General features: G+C 40.6%; 1 protein-coding gene across 3 annotated transcripts in view; it reads right to left on the bottom strand.

Moving 5' to 3' along the window:
* CLIP1 (CAP-Gly domain containing linker protein 1) overlaps nt 1-25055 on the bottom strand; it is a 79924-nt gene that overhangs the window by 1422 nt on the left and 53447 nt on the right. For all 3 annotated transcript variants that reach the window (XM_054219256.1, XM_054219255.1, XM_054219257.1), the window contains 13 exons: nt 24776-24932; nt 23953-24118; nt 23643-23858; nt 20310-22595; nt 18904-19041; nt 17042-17148; nt 13780-13900; nt 8504-8556; nt 2984-3101; nt 2571-2730; nt 1768-1817; nt 947-952; nt 285-409 (listed from right to left, as the gene is read on the bottom strand). In XM_054219256.1, coding sequence (XP_054075231.1) covers nt 285-409; nt 947-952; nt 1768-1817; nt 2571-2730; nt 2984-3101; nt 8504-8556; nt 13780-13900; nt 17042-17148; nt 18904-19041; nt 20310-22595; nt 23643-23858; nt 23953-24118; nt 24776-24932 — 3703 coding nt within the window. The remainder of the gene's footprint in view (nt 1-284; nt 410-946; nt 953-1767; nt 1818-2570; nt 2731-2983; nt 3102-8503; nt 8557-13779; nt 13901-17041; nt 17149-18903; nt 19042-20309; nt 22596-23642; nt 23859-23952; nt 24119-24775; nt 24933-25055) is intronic.

Genomic DNA, 25055 nt, shown 5'->3' with positions numbered 1-25055 from the left:
ACTTACTTTGGAAAGGGCCAAACTCAACCAAGACCAACAACAAATATGTTGTGATACATCAGTGTTTGTGATCGATAACTACAGAGGATCATTTTGCATCACCAGATACACTGTGGTAATGGACCTAAAAAGAAGGCTGGATTCAACCACCCTGAATTCAAGGGAAAGCTACGTTTGTCTTCCCTGACAGCGGAAATCAGGCTGGTGCACTGCGCAGATGACAGAATCGACTGCTACCAACAGTTCCCAAAACACAAGCCAAGGTTTTCCTTTAGGATTTATACCTGTCATAGTTATTTATCTCCTCTTCGTTGCCATTGAGGGCCGCTTCACACATTCTTTGTATTTTCAAGTTCAATTCTTCGTTTCTCCTTTGCAGATCTACTATGACGGAATTCAGGAAGTCAATCTGTGACAGTCAAGAACAAGGACAGTCAGCAGGGCGAGGACTGCACTTCAGAGAAATCCAGCAACAAAGGAATAACCCTCCAACTGACACGTGCGGATCTGCATTAACTCTTACCACTGGATCGTTGTATTACAGAGAGCACCCAAGGACACTGAAAGAACAAGGGATACGAACATCCCCAGGGACCTCTGGGACCCTCCGGGTGATTTCTGTCCAAGGAGCTAGATAGTTCTGTCCAGCCAACACATCTGAGACATCGGTGGGTCTCAACCCACCACCGATAGATCAAGTTCTTTTTCTGTTACATTTTGAACACAAATGCAGTTGTGTAACTCTGATCAGGACAGCGTCTCTGTTCCTCTGAACCTGCGGCTCTAGGGGATACAGCACAGAGCACCCGTACGACATCTCCAAAGCTAGTCTGAGCCGCAGAGATCAGCAGGCCAGGACTGCAGCAGCACTGCTGAATGTCATTAAGTACTGCTTGGCAAAGTAACACAGTGAATAAACTAAAGGAAGCCGAGAAGTGGAACAAACCTCGTGCTGATCAGAAGGAAGGGTTGCCATCAGCAGGTGAATTCAAGGAGGCAGAAAACCAGAAAAAGATTGGTGATTAGTGTGTGTTAATTACAAAACTTCTAATCTCTCTACAGACTAGGAAGGCCGTTTTTTAATCAACATGACTGACATTAGAGATCTGACAAGGACTTTTATATGAGCTGAAGGTGCTTCTATTCTGTATTTCCTAGGCATTTGTTGTCACAGGCTGCCTGTGGCACAGCAGCGCTTCACACGTTCATTATGATTATCGTACTCTTTGGCACACGTTTTTCCTGCTACCAAGCACATGCCAACTGAGCAAATTCCTTGCCCCATTGCTGCCAACCCTCATTCTGAGTAAAGTTCTGCAGATAAGAGGCAAAGATCAACATTTCCAACTGCAGAAGCTTAGACGTAGCATGCAAGATCAGGTAGACCATTTCTCCAAGATGGCAAGCAGCACAGATTCAGGTGGGCCACACCTTATTCCTCGTTCACATCCAAGAAACCCTTTGGAAAGGATGCCAAGGAGCAGTTTGCGCTCTGCTGGGCTGCAGGTCAAAACTTGCCACCCCTGCTTTCCTGCCTGCTTCCTCATATTTCAATAACCTGAACTATTTCTCCAGTATCACTCACTGTTTGATTCTTAATATTTCCTGCCATTAGTATTTCCCTTCAGAAGCAGGTGGTTACAAGGTAAATCTGCCCATTAGAATTCTGATGTACAAAACCTGATTAGGAACTGTCTTTGGAAAAATATTTCACTCTGCCTGTAGACACGCTGCTGTTCTAGCATGCTGATGTTTCGGATCACGTACCTGCTTCTCTTTTGCAATTTCATCTTGAAGTAGATTAGCAGCAATGTCACCTTTAAAGAAAAAAAAAAAAGGCAAAACCAAACAAAGTATAAGTATCCAGTAATAAAAATTATAAAACATACAATGGCTTAGACAGAGACTGAAATGATGTAATAGCATCTTGTCTCCAAAATGTTTTATTCTTACTGCTTTCTAATCACTCTAAGCTGTGGTAAGGGTGACTTTTGGGGAGAATTTTTTGACTGGTGCATTATAGAAGCATATTCAATATTAGGCATAACTTATACAAAAAGTGTACGTACAGGTGACATCTGAATTCAATAAATCTGCAAGGGAGTGCCCCTCCGCTGCAGTGATGAGACTACAGTGGTACAAAGCTTAAGCAGCTCAGCGTAAGGTAAGCACGAGTGTCTAGAACATGGATTCCCAGCCCTGCGCTCAGGTGGGTGGGTTTGTTCCGTTACTTTGCAGCTACAGCAAGGAAAACCAAAACCAGTCTAAGAGAGGCTCTTACACAGAAGCCACGCCATGAACAGGATAAAGTTTTATGGCTTATGCACATGTTTCATTTCAAGTCGAACTGCCCTCCACCCCGGTGTAAACTGCCCGTGTTGGCAGCTTGCCCATTTTGCCGCCGGCCAGAGTGCCTTCATTCAAGACTTATGTGCGTCCTACAACAGGAAAGTCACGTCTCAGGAGGTTCAGTTAGTTAAAACTCCTTTTAACTATCTGGTTAACAGTTGCAGAAATCTAGGAGATTAAAGCTGAAGGCACCGAGACAGTAAAGAGGCCGTCTCTTTTACCTGAGGAGCTAGTTACAGTTAAAGGCTGTTCGTTGTTTTCCTTGAGTTTTTGCTCCAAGTTCTTCACCTTTTCCTCAAGTTTCAATTTATCAGACTCCAGTGACTTAACCACTGACTGCAAGGTTTTTGCAGAAGCGTTTTCTCCACGGAGCACCGTGATCTGTAAGAATTATTTAAGAATGCTTAGACCTTCCAGAATGAAGTCAGAGAAGGGTTAAATAGCCACCAAAAATACACGGCAGAAGTCACTTAAGTAGGTACAGATACCTAAAGACTTAATTCTAAGGTTTAACTATGCTAAATTAATAAAGAATAAGAATTAGCCAAGTCTTTAATAGCAAGCCTACAAAGCCATATGCTTCCAGCCGTAACTTAATCCGAAATTAAGAAGCATCCCACTGTTCTTCATTTACCTCATTTCTGAGTTTTTCCAGTTCCTCATCTTTTTGTGTGATCAAGGCACTAGTAGCACTGATGGATTTTTGTAAAGATGCTCTCTCTTCATCAATTTCTTTTTTTAATGTTGATTCTCTAAAAGAAAACCAAATACAACCAGGAATCATTTAAAGAATAGATTATTATAGTCACCTAAAGAAGTTTAAATTAATATCAACTATTAAGACTACTGTAAGAAGTGGTTCTTAAAAAGCAAATTTAAATTCTGAACTTGACTAAGATTTTACGTATGTATAAACATTTCAGATGTTACAACTGCGGAAACAAAGCAAAAAGTTTACCTAGGTGGTACATGCCAGAATCTGCATATCATCGTAGCCATTTGAATTTAAAGAAGCAAGTTAATAGACTGGGGAGATACAGGATAAACAAACATGTTGCACAATGTTCCACAAAACCTAACTTCAGAGTTTTGTTACTTCTTGAAAATTATTAGCAAGCAACAAAACACACATGCAAAGCTCGTTATACAAGTTGTCATGCAAAGCATTGATGATGCTGGAAATATCAGCTGGTCCTCACTAATTTCAGTGACTTCATTATTTGCTGAAACACGTACTTTTGAGAGTTTCTGGGCCTTTAAAACCTACTGTTTCAGCACAAAACCATGTGGGATTTGTTTTACTTCATGGAAGAAGGGTTAAAAAGAAATCCTCCAGAGCAGGCACAAACCCCTTCTGTGTACGTATGTCCAGTTTTCCCAACCTTTTCAGCTGATCTAATGAGAGACCTGACTTCTGCCTACAAATCCTGTCTCCTGACAGTGATCTTAAGGCATTACAGCTATGACACCCTCAAACTGATGCTCATGAGTCTTCCTGATAGGTCACACGTTACACACGGATGAGTAACTGTCCTCTGATATGAGGACTATTGCTGTAAAAGTTCTTAGAAGGGGAAAGGCTCTCGTTTGTTTAAAAAAAAAAAAACAACTTTGTTACTCCAAAAATTTATGTTTACTTGTCTGGAAGAGAAACTTGCTTTTCGGAACACTAAGCAGTGCCCAGCAACTAGGCGTCAACTCTCCGAGCTTCTGCAGCTGTAGCCCGTTTTCTGTGCAGTTCCATACACCTCGGTTTAGACGATTGATCGTGGTCCCACTGCCACAGCAGGGACCTGCTGCTCTTCTTGCTCGCCCAGAGCGCTGACGACAAACTAGGCTACCTGAATGCATGCCTGCTACACAAAGCGGGGAGTAGCCGGTACTTCAAAGACACCAAATGACATAACGATTTCATTTAAGTAACTGAACTACGCTACGCTCTCTTAGGACTGTTCAAGTCATCAAGAGCAGAACACGTCCTTGTGTGACGATGCTCGGTAGGTAGGGGATAGCTATTAGGTTCCAATGGAAAAGTTTTCATATCCACAGTATCTACAGTTAGTGAGAGCCACGATACCCAGACCACAAAATACAATAATCTCACCGACTCAAGATAAATAGGAAACTCCACAATGAGAGCACAATTAACGCAATTCTGTCATTGTTAAGGTTTTACTCGGGAATGGAAGCAGCAAGTGGAGAATCTGGGGTTTAGAAAAGCTGATGCAGCTACCAAGCAAGAACTAAAACACTGATTTTGGTGTATTTTTTTTTTTTTTTTTTTTTTTTTTTTTTTACAATGAGAGAATTAATATAAGCAGAAACACAATAAATTGCAGACCGCACAATCTTGCCTTCAAATAAAAGTTACACTCCTGTTAATAAAAACCAAAAGGGCAGTGGCATTTAATGTACCTCCCTGCCAATGCTGATTCAGCAAAGCACTAAAGGCACAGCAGCGATCTGTGTTCTTCAGCAGCATTACGTACACGCTCTGGCCTAACCCATCGCGTTAAATACTTTGCTGAACTGAATGAAAAGCGCAGGGTGGTGGTGCGGGAACGAGATGCGCCACCACTGCATGGGACGCTGCCGACAGAGCACAGCTGCCCTCTGCAGTCCACCGAGCTGCGAATCCAGCGTTTACTTAAGGCTGGGGAAATGGGAAAGAACATCTAGAAGATGCTGCTCACAAGCTCTCCTGTACCTGAGACTTCACCCGGGCTTCCCTTTGCTATATACACCGCTGCGAAGGGCAGACGGAAACCTCAGTGATTCATCTCATGTTCAAGAGCTTGTTAATTAGCAAATGTTTCCATTTTTTTGGTCAGATCTTCAGCTTAGAGATCAAGACCAAACATACGCTTTTTGTACAAATACGGTTAACTTGCCATTTATTTGGCTTGGTTTCAACCACCACAGGCATTTAGGTGGTTGAAAAAGGCAAACAGTTTGTGAGCATATAAATATATATTTACAAATTCAATACAGGAGTCTAGAATACTGTAACAGAAGGGGAGAGAAACGAGAGAAGAAAAGAGGAGAGAAAACAAGAGGGGGAGAAAAGATCCCTGTACTGTAGCATTGTTTTTTTCCTTTCACAGGGCAGTCTCCAGATGCTTTACAGCTCTAGTCGGAGGCCCTCAAAAACGTTGGAACTGGAAAACCTACAAATACAGCAGGTATATGTCACTACTTACTTACACCTAAGTGTGGATCACAGCTCACTTCCAGCATCAGCTGAGAGTCTACCCCACTGATGCTCTCAGCTTCAGCATCGTTCGTGGTGTGATTCATGCGAGAGAGAGTCAACGTCAGGAGCATATGTTGAATGTTGAAATAACTACATAGTGATAACTTGCAAGAATTATCTTGTGGAAAGTATTTATTTTATCAGGAAAAGAAAAAAAAAAAAGCAATTGATTCAGTGAACTTAAAACTTTTTCCCTGCCAATTCGAGTCCAAAATAACCGCTTGCCAGCAGGGATTAAAAAAATCCCAACAATAAAAATGTCATCTCACGTGCCATTTTAAAATTTCACTTTCTTTATGAGGTTAAACCATATTTTGAGCAGCGTGTTGAAGTCATGGGAGAGAGGTTTTTGTTTTCTTTTAACATTAAAAAAATATCACCCAGATTCTTCCCTTACTACAAAAATAAGAAATTCTAAGAATGAAGCAAATACCTTAAACTGTTACTGGGCAAGCTTTAAAAATGCAAGATAATAAGAACCACATGTTAGAAACATGGAGTAGAAATGCGAAATACTGTAAGGAAGAACTAAATTTGCATCAAGGGGCTTTTTTGTTTTGGTAAAAAAATATAGACTTTTTTTAATATATATACATATATATATATATTGCTGAGTATTTTACAAAACAAAAGCAAGACACCAAGGGACAAAGGCAGCCAAAATATGTACAACAACTTTACTTAAAAAAAAAAAATAAATTATTTATTGTAACGTGGATAGACTTTCTTGAGTCTTACCATTAAAGACACACAGATATAGCAAAGGAAGCAAGGGTAGGAAAGGGAAGAGAGAGGAATGAAATGAGTATCGATAAATAGCGCAAGCTCCAAGACAGTAAGACAGTTAGCAACCCACAATGAACCTCATGAGCTGAAGTAACACAGAACCCCCTCGGATTCACAAATACCAAACTCCTGTCACTCCTAGCCGGACCGTTTCACAGAGGGGGTTGCTAAAATAGAGAACTCCTGTGGGTGGAAGGAAGGGGAGAAAACTACTGCTAGAGATTTGACCTAATTGAAACAAAAAGATGTCTCTCTTTCAGTATCTCAATTTCTTAAGACAAAAGGAAGAAGTCACCGCTCATCTCACCATCAGCTTCAGTGGAATATGGGAATTCAGAGACACTCTTTTTTATTTAATTAGCTCTTCATTTAGCCTAACTTTTTTTGTTGCAAATAATGTCATGTGTATTTTAACCCCTAGTGGCCTGCAGCCTGCCATCAGTGAGGTCAACTGGTTTTGCTACTTGTTTTACCCCTTCTATTGGAGTTCATCCAACACTGTTGAGAAATGCCATTAAGCCAAACTTGGGCATCTCAGTGTAACTGACTGAAGGTGAAGTAATGTTAAAACTCACTTTAATGATTTCAGAAATATCTAGGTTATTTCAGGCAGCTCACGCGGAGCAGAAACAGGAGAAGGAAAAATCAGAGCCACACACCTTGCTTTTTATAACTTACTACAGAATTTGTCTTTTAATTTGTATGCTATGAAATAGAACTGCTGGAAAGTACCGAATGGATCTTGGGTCCCCTCTCCTTCCTTCCTTTCCTCAAGTAACTTTTAAACATGTTTTAAAACATGTTAAATAACAGGCTGTGAACAGCATTCTAAGCTGTCAGCAGCACTAATATCCTCCTTTTCCCTCCCTTCCTCCACATCAAGTATGCTGGAGATGATCCTCAGTCAGTGTAGACATACTAATTATTGTGGATGTCAAATGGCCTTTAAAGATCTCTCTCCTTATCTTCTCCCTCACCTCGTCTTAAAAAAGCCCCGACCCCACCTGTGCCATTCTCTGCAGCTAAAGGCTGCGTGACCCAGCTCATGAGGCTGGTTAAAGCTGAGGTTCAGCTGTTCTCTTGCCCCTCTCTGCGCAACAACGGAGCAAACTCTTCCATTCTCTGAGGACGCTTTAGCTGGTGTAACACCCTGTGTGCCTGCTCTCCTGTAGAAGAGCATGAGCTGTAACAGAGTATCACCCACCTCCCAGATAACAGATTATTAGGGAATAAAAAAGGGATCGGTGTATGACACTGACTAGCTAAGGATGCGCATGAACACCAAAGTGCCACTCACTGTTCTTTGCTGTGACCATTATAAATTCAGGAAATTTAACAGGGGTTTGTTTTTCCTGGAACACGCTCAGTGTCCTGGAGAGCTGCATCTTTTTTCTAAGGATTTATATAACTGCTTTTGAACAGCCCGCATTTTCCTAAAGACACTGTGGCACTTAGCCAATTAGCTTTCCACGCATGTATTGCGGAAAGACAGTAAATTTTGTAACTTGGGACCATTTATCGAACAGCACAGTTTACAAATGGATGCCCCAGTCACCCTGGACAAATCTCCTGGCATTGAAAAACAGCGCTGAATGGACTGCAATAACTACCGCCACAATGAACTCAATATCCCAAAACTATAAGAACAATCCATTCAAGGCTGAATAACAGCTGCTTTTATTTCTTTTTTTTTTTTTTAAAATAACCATCCTTAGCATCACTGTATTTTTCCATTATTCCTTAAGAACTTGATGGGTCAGATCTGTATGCACACAGATTTATCAGACTGATGGACAAGCCAATATTCCAGAGCAGACTACGAACACTAAACTGGTTACTGAAAATAAAGAGAACTACAATGCAAGAGGTGCATAACTAAAGAGGAAATGGTAAATACCACTGCTTAACCTTTTCTTATATTAATACAATTGTGTTTCCGTCTCACTTTTAATAAAGAAAATGGGGACGATATCATCGGTAAGCCAATCTGTGTAACGACCTCAGGACTGTTAACTATGACACAACAGAAAAGAACTGCTTTTTCATAGCACTGTTCTTGTATTATGGTTTCTGTAGGATTGTACAGTTAAACACACATCAGAAAAAACAACTTACCTCTTTTTCATCTCTAACAACTGGTTATTGAGTACTGATCTCTCCTCTTCCAGCTAAAAGACAAGTACAAAAAGACTACAGTTAATACACTAAGGATTGTTTCCTTAGTATAACAGATCAGAGCACCATTATCATCATAAAACAAATGTGGGAGAGGGCAAAGAGCCTAAAAATCCTCAAAGTAATTGGTTTTCTACTAGGACAGCACACGCACACAAACACAAATTGTTCAGTGACCAAGAATATCAGCTAGTGAGGGGCTATTATGGCTTTATATAGTATTTTCACATCCTATACACCAGAGAGGTGTGAGGCTGGTATTGCCTTAAATGATCTTTCCAGGCTCTGTGCGCTCCAAAGAGAACCGTAAGCCTTTGTGCAGCTGGCTGTTGAGATTAGCCCAGTCTCGGTGAATTGCTGGATTTGCTGTTGTTCTGACCTGGATAATTGTACTACTGATCCGTATTTGTTACTGTACCGTTATTTAGAGATAAATTATTGATCCCTAAAGCTGTTGGTCTGGTTTTGTTACTGTACCCTGAACCTGTAACTCGGTGGGGCCACCTTAAGCCCTGACAACTAGTAAGGCTTCAACTGGAAATGGTTACTGCAGGTTCTTGTGGTCCAAACTGACAGGCAGGCATTGGTTTAGGAAAAGCAGAACAAAAGAAGTAACCACAATTTGTACAAAACCAAAACTGTAAAGCCCTACCATAGAAACACTAGGGTAACTGAACATCTGATAAGGTGAAAAAATTAAGTATTTTCCAGGCCAATTAATTATTTTTCACCATCTCCTCCTTTCTTCTGACTCAATGGCCGAAGTCAGCAATTACCGCCCTGCAGAACTGACTCGAACACAATCTCTGTTTAGATTTCACAAGCACTCAGGGTTCATCCACAAGGTTAACAAGGCGTACATTTATAATGGAAACCTCACAGCCCCGGGAACAACAGGAAATAGTCTCCTATTGACTAAATACTTTCAGCACTTCACAGACATTCAGGTTTGGCACAGACAGGCACAGAAAGCATTAAGCAATGAGAAGCAAGTTTGTTCACCGGCCTCCAAGACTAGGTTAAATGCAGCTCACTTAGATAAATTGTCTCCTCCGTATTTTCTGACAACTTACCTTCTTTCACGTACTGCAGCACTGTTAAGCCTTCCAGGTTTAAGATTAATCGGTATCATTTTGCTCGGGCTTAATCAGACAACTTTGTTGATATAAAAAATAGATACTAGAAGGATGTAGAGAGACATATATTAAGAAGTCTTAAAGCAAATCAAAATGTCTCTTTCAAGGGAAGTGAGCGCTGTACGACTGCTGAGCAGCCACAGTGCTATGGGGGTACGGCCACATTTTTCCTGCAGGCAAGTCAAACCCAGCAATTCCAGCAGCAGCATGAATTATACCCCGTTTCCAAGAATTTTTGTCTGCTTCCTACACAGAGGCAGCCTGTATGAACTCCTTACATCTGTACAGACTGATGACAAAAAAAAGAGAAGGAAAAAAGAATACGAAAATTCTGAGAAATGTTTCCCTTGTAAATCCCAATGAGCTGCATGTTATTCAGCCGCCGCTCCAGAACCCCCTCTGACATCTATTTCATATGGCCCCTCTCCTCCCTCAGGCTCACGCTGCAATCCCTTGAGCATCACACTTTTCCAGCTGGTTTTTTGGGCTCCTTTTCCTCTCCCAGCACTAGCATTTCTCTATGGTCACACTGTGCAGCATTAAACTGGCCACGTTCCAGAAACAAATCGCTTCGTTTCGCCCTAGGCTAGCTTAACTTTCTGGTGTTTATGCTCTTGACTGACACTTGCAATTGGAAAAACCTTATACCGACATTATTCACCCTTTGCTCCCCAGAGGCCACGTCCACAGTGCTCCACGACACTCTTTTCCCCCCCACCCCCAAACATAGACACCCCTCTTTTGCATGGTCTTTTAGGAAAAGATTGTGGTGCCCGTTTAACTCCAAAAATCCTTCAACATTTGTGGAACGCTCCAAGACTGGGAGCATAAACCTGCATCTCTCCTCCCTTTTAGTTTCCTGGTTGGCTGTGCGGAGATGAGTGATTTTTGTACAGACCAAGATAGAAGTGGATTTAACAGAGAGAAAAGTAAAGGAGAAGATGTGAGGGGAGTTGTGCAGCTTCTGAAGTCACGGATCAAGCCTTGAGCAGCTCTGTAGTAGGGGAGAAAGGCCACCCCTTCTCTCATCAACATTTCTCCAGCAGTCCGCTCACTCTCTCATCAGCCTCAGAGCAGACTTCTCACATACCTTTAATAAAAGATGGACCAGCTGAGCTAGTAGGTGTTTCTGCACTTTTTCCAATGAAGTTAAAATGCCTGGGCAGGTCTGAGGCTACCGAAACACCATAACAAATAATTTAAAGCCAGAAAAGTTCCCCGAGCTCAGTATCTATCTGACTGGGAATCTTTAACTAATTACAAACAGCTAATTATTTATGGATCAATATAGAAAAGCACCCCTCAGCATCTTTAGCCCAAGACACTTTAACCTTTAGATGTCAGGATAAATCATTCATGAAAGAGTATTCATTAATTTTGCAAAGTGTGTCACATGCAACCACAGATTCACTAACCCAATTGACTAACACACTTGCTAGAATTTATATAGTCACCATGGCGACTGCTCAAAATACTTAAAACATGCGCCTGCTACCTTTCTTACTGCATTTTAATAGGCACATGCACAGAAACTCACACAGACTGAAGCACTGCTACATTCCGTGCGCTCCTGCCTACCGCCCAGTTTTTCGGTATCCACTGCATAAAATGCAGCTCCGTGAGCAATCCTGTTCTATGTTAAACCTCCTCATTGCCACCACGGATACTTGTTCTCTAAAATCTAATTGAGCAATTCTTCATAGTGACCTTTTTTTCCACTCCCCGTAGACAGCAAGTGTCTGAAGCAAGCCCAAGGAAGCCCAGAGCATGCTGCAACCTGCTGCCCAAACAGAGCGTACGTTCACCCCAGTGACAGCGCAGTGGAAGTGGTGGTGGGGCTCCCCGAGACCGTGCTAGCCCGAGACAGAGCCGTCTGTGCGAGAGTCCTCGAGGCCGGCTGGTTTTCTTGTCATTTCATTACGAGAACCCAGCGGAGTCAAAGGTAAAACAAGGGGACTGTGAGTTTAGGCTGGGTAAGATCTAAAGGGAACATGAAAAAAGTCCTACTCCTCAGGGTAACAGCAGGTTTCTATCAGGCTGAAAAGGATGGTTGGTACTTTACATGCTGCAGAGGAGACAGGGAATGCTTTTTAGGAGCAACCAGGAAATATGACAGTTCTGGGCAGATGGACCACACGTTTCACCAACGAGCACTAAACAATACTGAACTGAGAAGAGCTGGGCTCATTAGTTATGTGACACTCGGCAGGAAACCTGCATTTTAAATGACACTATTTTGCCTTTGTTCCTTTTGCCACAACAGAGCTCCTGGAATGCCAAATGCCTCTTCCAGTCTTTTAGGAGGCCATGCAGTTCACTAGACCTAAAGACACCATGGCGCAAATACTACGTTTAGAAAATGCAACAGATGGCATTCCACGTTTCCAAGATTCAGATTACACCCTCCCTGCAGAAGGGGACAATGCAACACAAATGGCTGAAGAAGGCAAACAGACTGTTTCTCCAAGCTCTAGCAGATCTTCCAGATCTTTGATGTTGAAGCCATCTACTCTCGGGCAGAAAAGGCCATGGTGGAAGTGAACTGAGAATATTCCAGTTTGGAAGATGACTGACTAATGCCTGTCCTTCACAGACAAAGCTCTCTATTCTGGCAATGAGAGGAGCATCCCTGCTGACAGATGCACAGTCGGCGGGAGGCAGACAGCAGGACTCCTTTGCAAGGTCATCTGGAAAGAACGGAGGCCACAGACTGAGATTGCAGCGACCACTGCCAGCCTGCGCCCTGTGGGCCGAAGGGTCCCTTCCTTTGGGGACTTTCTATATATCAACTCTGGCTATATACGATAGGCAGAAAGATTTGACCAATGTTGCCGAATGCTTTTCAAGTTACAACTCTTTCTGAAAATAACAGGTTGCCTCAAAGACTCTGAAATAATTTAAGAAAACATGTGGGAGTGGGGAGCAGAGCTCCCACTGGCTGTTTAGGATGACAGCGTTCTCCTACCATGCCACTACTCAGATGCAGCGTGAGTCAGCGGTTGAGCCCACACGTCTGGGACTCTTGTTAATCATCTCCAAAGGCTCTTTAGGATGAAGCAGCTCGTGCATGACTCCTGTCAGCAGACAAAAGGATCTGTAGTCACCCATCCTCAGTATTTCCAAACAGGACCCCTGGGGAAAAGTCAGCCTCTTGGCTTTAAAAATATCAGGCTTTGTTGCAGGATGGAGGAGATCTGTTCCACTGTCACCGGGAACAAACATACCCCCCTTCTACACAAGTGCTATCTCAAAAGGCAATATATAAACCCATGTCTTTTACGCCCTTGCTTTTGGACTAGATCTTCCAAAGATGCCTTCCTGGTGTGGCTGTCACCAGAACTGCTCCACAAGGAATAAAACCACTGTATTAATGGCTGTAATTTCTTTTTTGACAAGTACCTGTGTTATCAGCTGTGTAACTAAGCCCACACTTTAAGATTCCAACAACATATTGAAACATAATAGTTAAAAAAAATATAATATTAAGAGTCTTTTTTTCCTCCTATAAACTACCTCCAGAAAAACATCTTCCATCAATTCTAGTCTTCCAGTACCCACTACCTGGCTGCTACACAGCATGTGAAATGCACAGTATGAAGTTTAACAAGCATACACGTGCATAGTGCTATTTAGAGACAGAGTCCAACCCAGTAGTTTCAAATAGTATCCTGAAAAACATCCTAAATACTCTTTTTTTTCAGTGGGAAGGGAGAGCAGGGATCAGGAGGAGAATTAAATAGCTAGATTTCCTTAAGTACAGGGTAGATGGAGATTTCCACAGTTGTATAACAAAATTACTCCTGACGGAAATAGCAAGTGTCTGTTAATACATTTGGCTAAAGCATATTTAATTTATGCTTATTCCCAAGCCTCCCAAGTATCCCTCGCGGCTTATGCAACCTTCTGCTAGCCTGCAGTTCTGACCTCCCCGTGCAGGTGGCTTCCAAATATATTCTAAAACGTTCTGAGAACAACTCATCTTTCAAGCCCAAACATGCAGCGCAACGCCACCCAGGCATCGGCAGAAACAGGACGCGCAGCACTTTCAGCACAGACCAGGAAACCTTCCAGCCACTCTACCTTCTGATGACTTGTGACTTCGTCCCTGCTCCTGCCCAGCTCCTCGGCAAGTTTCACGTTCTCCTCTTGCAAAGCTGCGAGCTGCTGGGACTTCTGAGCTGCTGCCAGCTTCAGCGCTTCGCTGCGAGGACAGAGAGTGCATCGTTACCATAGGAACGAGAGAGGCAAGAAGAAACTGTGGGAGAGATTCAGCTTCACAGCTTGGAAAAATACATCTAGGTCACGTGTCTAACGGGATCTATAATAAAGGTGACAATCTATACCTCAGATGTGCAGGGAGAGGTTTAACCCTGAAATGCCGCAGCAGCACAAAACTCCTTTTCCTTTAAACGTATCAGATACTCAAAAGAAATGGAAGGTAACTTCCGCGTGCTAGTTCTGCACGCTTCCAATGGCCAGCAAACGCTGGGATTTAGAAACACAGGGCAGGGTTTGAGAAGAGTGTTGGCAAGGTTTATAGCCTAAACTTTCTTGGAAGTGGACTTTGTAGCCAGAGGTAAAACATGAGAATTGCTTAAAAAGAAAAAAAAGGGTGAAAAAAGGAAAAAAAAGAAAAAGAAAAAGAAAAAAGCTTACAGTTCTACTTATTTAAATACTCCCTACAAGGTCTGACATCCAAACATACAAGAATGTGCAAGACCACAGGAGGCAACACAGGGAAGTATCTTATCTATTCCATTATTTTTAATAGATACAAAACTGAAAACGAGACAAAACAAAAGCTGAAGAAAAAAAAAATAGATTTGCAAGTTTCATTAGTCTATGTTGCTACTAATATGTGTTGTTTCCTTAAAGTTTATTTTCAATGAATTTTTGAAAAGACATTTCGTATGCCTGCCTGCAACTCAAGTGACTAACACAAGTTTTTATAAGATTGGGCGTCTTTCAAAAAATAGAAAAGATATGCTTCATTTCGTCAAACAGAAATTTTTATGACTGTGTTTCATTTTCATAAAACGGAGTCTCAGTAGTCCTGTGTGCCAATAATACGCAGAGTTAAACCCTGACTGGAATATTAAAAATACTTTTATGACTGTGGGAGGTGGAAGAACCCCTAAGTCAGAAACTTATTCGACTGCTTCAAAATACAAGGATTCTATGGTCTGTTATTGGGCACATTTAAACAAAAGGAAGCCTGATTTACTTTTTTGAGTCCAGCATGTAATTTGACTTAAGATTTTCTAACCATTTCTTCTCTCTGGTTTCATCTTGACTGATTTCCAATCCGATCCGCCTAGACTGGATTAAACAGGCTGCCTCACATCACCGAACATCGGTTCAAATTATCTTGGTACAAATCTACTTGCTGATGCAGGAACATACCTATTTTTAACCACAATTGTTTGCTGAACTGCAGTACTAACCAGTTCTCCTCTTTTTGCTTTTGGCATTAAGCGTAGATGAAAGCGTAGGGCATTGTAAAAAAAAAAAAAAAAAGAAAAAAAAAGCCACACAAAACACTGGGGTCAATTTGTGTGAAATGCTCCCTTGTGCTTAGTGCCAAGGAACTTTAAACTGATAGCTGCAAGTGCACTTGACAGCATGCAGTACTAAATGAACACACAACATCCAGCCAGTATTTCTGCTTTTCTTCATCCTAGTTTTACATGGAAGGTTCTTTTCCAGAGGACGCCACTGCCACTGTAACACCTCCCGCCTCCAAAAGGTGCTGCTCCAAGAGGCAGCATCACATCCCTCCCTGCAGCCACAGCTCCTCTGGGCAACGTCTCCCCTCTGCTCTCCTTCGCCCAGGCAAAGGCACTCCCTTCATAAATGACCTCTCAAAGGTGTTCTCCCCACACACGGTACTGCCTATTGTCAAGCTAATTCCTTACTCTAATTAAAACAAGGCAACACACAAAATAATTATGACAACACAGATCAACTGAAAACAACTAGAGAAGCTTCCGCTTATCCACAGCGTCTATGAGACCAGTGATGATTAGAGACCACATTCAGCAGTAGTCTATGACTAAGATTAACCTTAAGAAAAAAAATAATTTAAAAAAACCCCCAAACACAGAGTGATCAGGATCATGACAACACCTTTCAGTGCTGAAGATTTTCAAGGCAACATCTTCTATAAATAATTTCTGCTTGATAAATTACGGTCTAATTTATTTTGTCTTTCCACGATACCGAGAGTCTCCAGCCCCTCGCTGTTCAGGCATTAGAGCAACCAGTCTGGAAATAATTAGTTTGCTTTGGCATTTCCCACGAGCACTGAGGCAGGTTGGAATCGCTCACGGAATGAAATCCTGCCTTTCTCAAAGGAGGCTGCTGTCTATACAAGCCTGCAGGTTTTTAAAAGCAAGCAGTAAAATCTGTCAGTCATACAGAAATTTAATATTAATTCTGTGCGCTGATTTCCTTTGTGTCCCGTCTTCACCTCAGAGCCGTGGTTAAGAACTGTCAACAAAACGACTTATGGAACTAACAGCAATTATCCAAAGCTGCTCCTAGCTATCAGTCCAGATTCCAGCTCTCTCTCCATGAGTCAAGAAATTATTTTCAGAGCGCAGGTAGGAACAGAGATTTGTGATTTAATGCATTATATCTCTGAAACTCGGGGGACGTGCAGCTACTGCCGGGTGGCAATAACTAGGCTGGATTTTTATTCACGGTGGCACACCAAAAGCTTTGATACAATGAGATTCCACGGGGCAAACTGCTTTGTATCAGATGCCTTGCAGTTAATTTGTTTGTATACAATCTTACACATCATTAGTTTGTAGTACATAAGAGGTAGTTTCTCAAATGACAAGCAATTAACTCTAGTTTTATATACTATATATGGCATTTGTAGTGTATCAGTTAGAAAATAAGTGCATGGGGGGCAACAGGAATAAACTGGATAAAGCCATCAATGAAAAATAAAAGCAGAACCAGATTTTCTATAAACAAAGCCACTTAAAACTACTTAATACTCCAAGTGTACTTGTAATTAAATCCAAACAGAATTTCTTTATAATAAAGCTTTTAAAATAATCTAGTGCCCTCAGGTGGCAGAACTCTATACTTCCTCCAACAAACAAATTATTTCAAACGATGCTCGGAGCGAAGGATTTGCTTCTCTACCCTTCAGCAATTCAGGAGCAACATTCTGATTTCACGTTTTATACATGTTAAATTCATATTTAATTTTGACCTAATATCCACTTTTCAGTACTGGAGAGGTACTGAAAGATAATTTTTTAAAAAAACGAAAGGTAAATGTAAATACAAAGGAATGGTTTAATGCATTTAACATTGAAATACTTACAATTCTTTTTTAAGTTCTTCCACTTTCTTGTTCTCCAGACTTAGAAGCTCTTTTGATTTATTAAGTTCCTCTTCATTTTTCAGGTTGTTTTGTTTAAGCATGTCCAACTTAAAGAGGAAGAAAAAGAAGCCTCATTACACTAATGAAACTCTACAGTTCTTAAGGTAGCACTCAGAAAAGATATTCAGCAAAATGGGGGCCTGAAATGAGCTTTTCCGCTTTTTCATCTTTAGCCCTTAAATTAATCCAGTCTGTTTGTACTAAGAAGCATTTGTCTAATGGAAAATGTTATGAGACTTTCTGCATTCAAGTCGAGCAGCACAAAGAATTCAAAGTCCACGGAAGAGCAGTGTACAGTAATCCGAGGTATATACCCTGATATAAAGGTAAAGCTCCAAAGCACCTCCACTCTAAATGCTACACAACTCAAAGCCCGTTTTTAAAATTCAACATTTGTTGCTAAAAATTACCTGTTCCCTTGATCTTTATTCCCTTAAAATAACGGATAAAAGGTTCTGCTTTACCATACCTTAATTTCTGAGAAACAGCAGGCTCAATGTTGTCCTTGCAACCATGAGAAATTAATTCCTTTTGGAATTGTTGTTGCATGGGACAAATTGTTGTATATCTATTTACTGAGCTTGCATCCACCACGTAAACACCACAAGCCTGTGAATCTGATTTGTTCGCATTCAGCGACACATTATATTGCATAACAGATAATCTTCAGCCATTCTCATGGCATTACGGGACACTGGATTTTTTTTTTTTTTTTTTTTTAATCCAGAAAGTGAACCCCTGCCATTATTAACGTCACCGCGTTTAATTCTCAAGTCATCAGATCTCGTTGGAAATCATTACTGTTTCAGCACAGGCTGTGGCATTTAGGTTAGCCCAGCTGTTCACTACCCATTATTGCCAGAGCTGCAAAAGGTAAAAGAGCCATCACAAAGAGGCCACAAGGGGCTCAAGATCTGCAGAAAAGATGCCACTTCAATGTTAGACTAGATACTTTGGGGCACAGGAGTGCAAAAGAGATTAGTGAGGACATTCTTCCCTTCTTCAAACCCTGAAGTATCACAAAGTGGCGGGGTCCTCCCACCATAAACTGGAAACGAGTCCCCAGAGGAAGTGCTGTACGTGCTGGACTGTGAAATTCTGTGGGACCATTGTGCTCATGCGTTTTACACCTCGGTACAACCCAAACCTTGTCAGACCACAAGTCTGATTAACAGAAAAATGGAAAAAAGAAGAAATGGTAACATTATACATGTCAAGATCACAAAGAGGATGTACAGAGCAAGGAGTGCCTTAGAGGTGAGACAGGGAGCAGTAACTTTTGTGGATCAGGAGCACTGTTACTCAGAGCTCTGCAGCACTTCATCGGAGCGTGAAGTTGCACCCTATACTTGCAACCAGGGAACTGAAGCCCGGAGAGGTCACCCCTAAGCAACTTATCCAAAGCTACACAGCAAGACTGGCTAAGCCTCAAGTCAAACCCATGTCTCCTGGTTCTGTGATCTGCAAACGCTGCCATAGCGTCCCAAACTCCTATTATGTAGCGGTTGGTTTTTTTTGTTGTTGCTGCACCAAGATTGAAGGGACACGACCTTATATGCTGCACGGTATTTGAAGCCACACGCAAAAGACAAAAGAACACAGGTCATACGGGTATATAAAGCACCTAGATTTTCCATCAATGTGCACTCATTTAGTGAGTCTTCACAAGCCAGTCAAGACTGAGTATCGTGGTGGGAAAATGACAGAATCCACTCTTGCCCAAGCTGGTTCTCTGTTATTCAATAGTTGTTCCTTACAAACCAGGCAGAACTTTTCATATAAAAGCATTGAAATGTGATTACTTCATTCTGTAGCTTCTCGTTTGTCTGTCTAGAGCTCTCCAAAGACGCCAAGGTTTCAATCTTTTCTTTGTGAATGGCGTCCTTCTCTTTGGTCACCTTCTCCACAGTCTGGAAAACATCTTCTGCCATTTTGGCAGCCTGTATATAAAGGGGGTGGGGGGTGGGGGGGGGTGGGGGGGAAAGAAAAAAAAGAAGTTCTTACCAAAGGGACCTCTGAAAGCAAAAGATGAACCACAATACTTTATGCACAGCTCCACAGTTTGTCAGCTGCTTTCCAATTAAATAAATATTTCAACTGTGAATTTATTTGCATTTTGAAGCTGCATAAAGTATAAAAGTAAATGGACGTGAGAAGATTCAATTCCATGCAGAAATAGATCAGAACCCCATGCTTGTGTTACCACCGAGGAAGCCCATTTCTTCTTTTTTAATTCCTGGATTTCTAATTACCACCACTGTGATTGCTTTTAGACTTCTAACCACTTCAGACAGTAGTAGTTCAATTGATATTCACTGCCAACAGACCGCTCCATTTTCAGAAAATGCGGAATTATAAGAAGTTGTTAAAAATCTGAAAGAGAATTAAAAACTAAATAGGAGATAAAGCCAATCATTGCATTATTTCAGTGTTGTTCATTATGCCCTCATAAAAGGAAACACTTCACAAGAATATTAAAATACCTAGGTGGGCATAATACATTCCTGTAGGATATTTTAATTCTAATTTGTGTTCAAAGTGATTTTATGGGCTTCAAGCCACACAGACTGAAATTCAAAATACTTTACAGAATTTGTTGGTAGTGAATACAAAACACTTCTGTGAATAAAAAGAACACCAGAACTGTCAATGTCTTGAACAGACTGAAAGTCCTATAATGTAAATTGAAATGGTTCTCTTACACTGCTTTTTATCCAATTACATTTACAGGAGCAGTACGTTGTTTTGTTTGGTTTGGTTTGGGTTTTTTTGAGTAACTCAAATTCGTAGTTTGTTGTAATTTAACATAAAACAGCAGAAAGATCTAATCTAAAACCTTATTTATAACCAGTCTTGCTTTTAAGCTGCAGAGTACTTCAACAGAAGGAGCTGCTCAATTTCTCCTACAAGATTCACGAAACAAAACTTCCTTTTATTCACAGTTTACGCTGTTTCCTTGCAACATTCAGCGACAACATAGGCTTTAATAATTAGAAATATTTAAAAAAAAATATTAAAGTGTTTTTCAGACTCACAGTTACAACTTGAAAATAAACCAAAGTAATATATTGAGAGAAACCATAAATTCCAGGCTGTTCATACTGAGCTGAAGTGCTGACTGTGCAATGAAGTGCAGAGAGGAAACCATTGGGTTAGTGCTCAGGATTAGTATAACTGTACTCGATTGTTCAACTATGTGTTTCAATACCTCCATTTTTTGCGCTACTGTTTGGGCCTGGAGAGTCTCAGTTTCTTTTAGTTTCAAAGCCAGATTGTTCATCTCCTCCTGCAGCATCTGATTTTTGCCCTCAGAGACCAGCAATTTGCCTGAGAGGTCACTATTAGTTTGTTCTAAAAGTGCTACTTCCTCGTGCAGTTTGTAATAATCCTTGGAGAATTTCTCCTTCTCTTCTAGTATTTCTTCCTTAGTGATGACCAGACTCTTCTGTTCAGCAAGCAGGCTGTCATTTTCCTGAAGTAACTGTATTCTCTCCTTCTCCATCACCTCATGCCTGCGTTGAAGATCATCCAGCCTCTCGGAGACGCAGCTGTGCAGCTCCTGGAGCTCCACTTTTGATTTAGACAAGGAAGCAAAGTCACTCTTCAGTCGTTCGATACTGGAAGCAAGCTGCTCTGTCTCTGCACGGAGGGTTTCTTTTTCTTTAACTACTTCCACCAGGTTAGCTTCAGATTTTTCTTTCTGCTGAACTAAAAGTTCTTTCTCAGTCAGAAATTCTTTATTTTTCTCTCTCAGCTCTTCTATTTCCTTCTCTAAGAAGCTCATGTTGCTTTGAAGTTCCATCCGTTCCGACAAAAATGACTCCTTGTCCAGTTTTCTAGCTTCCTTTTCTGTGGTTAAGTTCTCTTTCATAATTGCAACCTCTCCACTTAATTTCTGACACTTATCTTGCAATTCAGTCCTCTCTCTGGTCAGCGCTTCCCTGTCAGAGGAACAGGTCTCGAAGGAAGCTGACAGGACCTGCTGGGCATGCGAGAGAGCAGACAGTTCATCTTCTAGTGTTCTTTTGGCATCTTGGGCCTCTTTCAGCAGATCTGAAAGGTCACATTTACAGGCTATTAGCTCTTGATTTTCTAGAGTCTTCTTACTTAGTTCTTCCTTGAGGGCTTCAATGGAATCTTGGAGCATAGCATTCTTTTGGGCCAGAGCTCTGTTGGCTGAGACATCCAGCTCATGTTCTCTCTTCATATCAGAAATTGCATTTGCAGAAGACTTGTTTTCATGAAGAAGCTCTGAGTATTTGTTCTCCAATTCATTCTTCTCTTGAAGAAGAGCTTCATTGTCCTTTTCAAATTGCAATGACCTACAAAAAACAGATTCCTTTTCTAAGTTCAGTTCATTTATTTGCTCAGTAAAGACTTTCTCAGCAAGTATGGCATCTGCTGTGGCTTTAGCAAGCTTTTCAGCAATTGCCTTATTTTCATTTAAAAGTTCCTCCCTTTCAGCCAAAAGCCTTCGTTCGGATGAAGAAAGAGCCTTTTTCTCTTGAAGTAACTGAATACATTCAGAATTGGATTTCTCTCTTGAGGCTTCAGCTTCCTCAAGAAGACAAGAGATATTTGCAAGGGAATCCTTCAACTCCATATTGTCTTTCATCGCTTTTTCAAGTTCTTTATGTTCAGTCTCAAGTTGGGTTTGCACCTCTTCCGTTCTCACTTTTAATGCTTGGGTTTCACTAACCGTATTATCTAAACTCACACGCAGCTCTTCTATGCTTTTAAGGAGCATCTCCTTCTCAGACTGCAGGCTCTGGCTTGTCTCCAATAGACTGTCCCTTTCATTTTTTAAGGCTATATGTGTATTTTTAAGATCTGAGTGTTTTCCTAAGGCTGAATCTCTCTCTGCAGTCAGAGCTGACACTTCTTGCAGTAGCTCTCTTTTATCTCTGGCCAGGGCCTCACAGGAACTTTCCAGCTTCTGAATAACACAATCTTTGTCTTTAACAACTGCATCTTTCTCTTCCAAAAGTTTCTTCTGATAATTCTCCAGTTCTTCCCATTCCTTGATATGTTTCTGACATACCACATCCATGGCATCTTTGTTGGCCTGAAGTTCTTTCAACTGTTGGAACAAGGTTGACTCTGAAGACCGGAGAGCATCATTTTCTTGAGTTATCTTCAGAAGGTTTGCCTGTGCTGCCTCTATTTCAGAGAGTAATTTGCATTTCTCAGAAATTAGTGCTACCTTTTCTGTGCTTTCCTGCTGGCTTTTGGCCTCAGCTTCTTCCTTCTGCTTCAGAATTTTTTTATTTTCTGAATTAAGTTCTTCATTTATTGTCCGAAGTTCTTCTTGGTCTTGTTGCATTAATGACATCTTTGATTCCAATTCTAGAAGTTCTGATAACAAGGAACCTCGCTCTAATTTTAAAGTATTCCCCTCCTGTGCCAAAGTCTCTTTTTCTGATATCAAACCCCTCATTTTGTCTGACATTACTTCAGTCTCTTTTCTGGCTGATGCTAACACAGAGCTTAAGGACTAAAGAAATAAAGTCAGGGAAGGGAAAACAAAAATGAAATCAAGCATATGAGAAATGTGGTTTAAGGGCAAATAGAGATATTGTATTTTAAGTTTTTAAAAAAAAGTGTATACACTGACACACAGTCCCTGTGCAAACTGAACTGTTGACAGCCACCCCGATATCTCATTACAAAACACCCACCACCTACAGGACAACTTTTCAGTAATTAAATAACAATAGTTTTTAAAAAAAAATCATGGTTTGAAGGTTCTTCCATACAAGACTTCATCTTGTTTTTCAAACTATTTTCAACAAATTTTCTGAATGTAAATTACTCAGGACAAAGAGCCACAGAATGATTTCATGAGAAACTAAGTGAATTAAAATGCAGGGAGTTAAATTAGTTACTGACTTCCAGTTCTCAAATTCACCTTTTATAGATAATTCTCCTCGTGATTCTGTTCAAAATATATTGTCATAACCCATTTAATTCAAAACGCCACATCAGTGTGGTGTATTTAAAGTTAACTTGTGTGCCAATTTATACACTAAATGTTTTGCTAAAGCATAAAACAAAGATTATAGCAAATAACTAATGAGGGATGAAAGCAAGCAGCAGTGTCAAAGAAACTGGAGAAAAAATTACTAAAATCAAGCTACATACTAAATAGTTGCACGTAATATAGGATCATACTACAGAACAAAAAAGTGTTACACACCTGAAATTAAATTAAATAGTGCACAAAATATTTTAAAATTCATACATTTAAAAACCAGAGAATAACATTTGTCTCCAATTAATTGTGCTGAGCCAGATACCTATGAACATAAAATGTTAACATCGAAGAACCACGATTTCATGGATTCTTGTGCAATCTAGAGAAGCCAACCAGTCAGTCACGTGTGCTTCTCCCTAACCAATATTAATCTACCCTGGAAAAGTCCAAAAAGAAACACTACAAAAATCTTACTACAAAATGGCGAAGCCAGGCAAAAAACAGCGATTCTCTGAAACAGAAAGATTTAAACTTTAAATTTCTTGCAGAGTAACAAAGTATACATACTTTGGCCTGTTCCGCTTGCTTTTTCAGCTCCTCGGCCTGTGTTTCTAACTCTTCATTTTTCTTCTGTGCAATTTTCAGTGCCTCTTCTGCATCCAGTAAGTTCTGCTTAAACCCTTTGATATCTGCATCATGTTTAGTGATCATCTCAGAAGTTTCTTTTTCATGCTTTGCCTGAAGATCCTCATACTGATTTTGGCTCGTCTCAATTTGCTTTTTCTGACAGAAGATAAAACAATTGGAACACAGTTAAAGAAGCAGTGATCCAATATTCTGCACATAGTTAGCTACTGCTTTTTAAAGTTGTTCTTACCATGTCCGTTAGTTGATCCTGCATATTTTTCAGTTCTGCTTGATGAATCTTGAGAGTTTCTTGCTGACTCTGCTCAGCTTTCTGTGTTGTCTGCTCCACATTTTTCTGAAGCTGAACAGCCTTTTCATTTGCTTTTGTAAGCTCAAGTTGTATTTCCTCCAACTGCCTGGAAAGACCAAATAAAAGAACATTACTTTTTGCTGACAGCACGACAAGCACAGAGATGAAAGAGTCTAAATTATGCTGAAGTTCTATATTCTGTCCAAGTATTTAGAAAGAGATTTAATTATTTAACATATAGAGAATGTTCTGCTAAATTAAATATACAGAAGTGAGACCGAGCACTTGCTCATGTGCAGAGCAACACAGCTGCCAGTTACTTTGCCCCCAGTCTGGGGTTTTGTAAAAGTGGAGAACAACTATTCTACATACAATTTTTACTTGAAACAAAACACATTTTCTCTTGCTACACAAAAGCGTGACCCAAGTCTTTTATATATCCAAATAAACCAAGCTTATCAGGTAATGAAATAATTATGAAGCACGATCACAAAATAGTCTAGATTGTTAAAAAGGTCACTTACTCTGGGCAATAAGCAGCATGTTACATAAGAATTTTAGAGTTATAAATGTTATTTGCTCTTCAGATCATTCCGAGGAGACTGTTTTGATTAGTTTAGTTTGACAGATTAAGCTTACTTGTCATATCAATGTGACACTCGGGAGCATCTTGTGCAGCTATTTACAAAAAGATAAAATGAGAAGTGCTGGGAGTGCTGGAGTAAAGAATTAATGTGAAAGTGTTCTGACAATGCTGGAATACCTTTCTTTTAACCGGAGCTCATCATTCATTTTCATAAGCTGAGCAGAGCTGTCTCCTGAAGACTTCATGATCTCTGCAATATCATTTTCAAGTTTGGCTTTAGCTTCAATAAGTTGCTGTTCTCTCTCTTCTCGCTCCTTCAGTTTCTTCTCCATCACTGAGCAAGACAAAGGTTAGCAGTTTAGTAAATTTAAGAGAAAGGGTACACACAGACTAGCTAGAAGATAGTAAAGGGCTATAAGCAGAGAAATATTGCTACTGCAGAGCTTACAAATTACCC

Source organism: Rissa tridactyla, chromosome 13 (assembly GCF_028500815.1).
Source record: "Rissa tridactyla isolate bRisTri1 chromosome 13, bRisTri1.patW.cur.20221130, whole genome shotgun sequence".
Lineage (NCBI taxonomy): Eukaryota > Metazoa > Chordata > Aves > Charadriiformes > Laridae > Rissa > Rissa tridactyla.
This window is presented reverse-complemented; position numbering and strand designations above follow the sequence as displayed.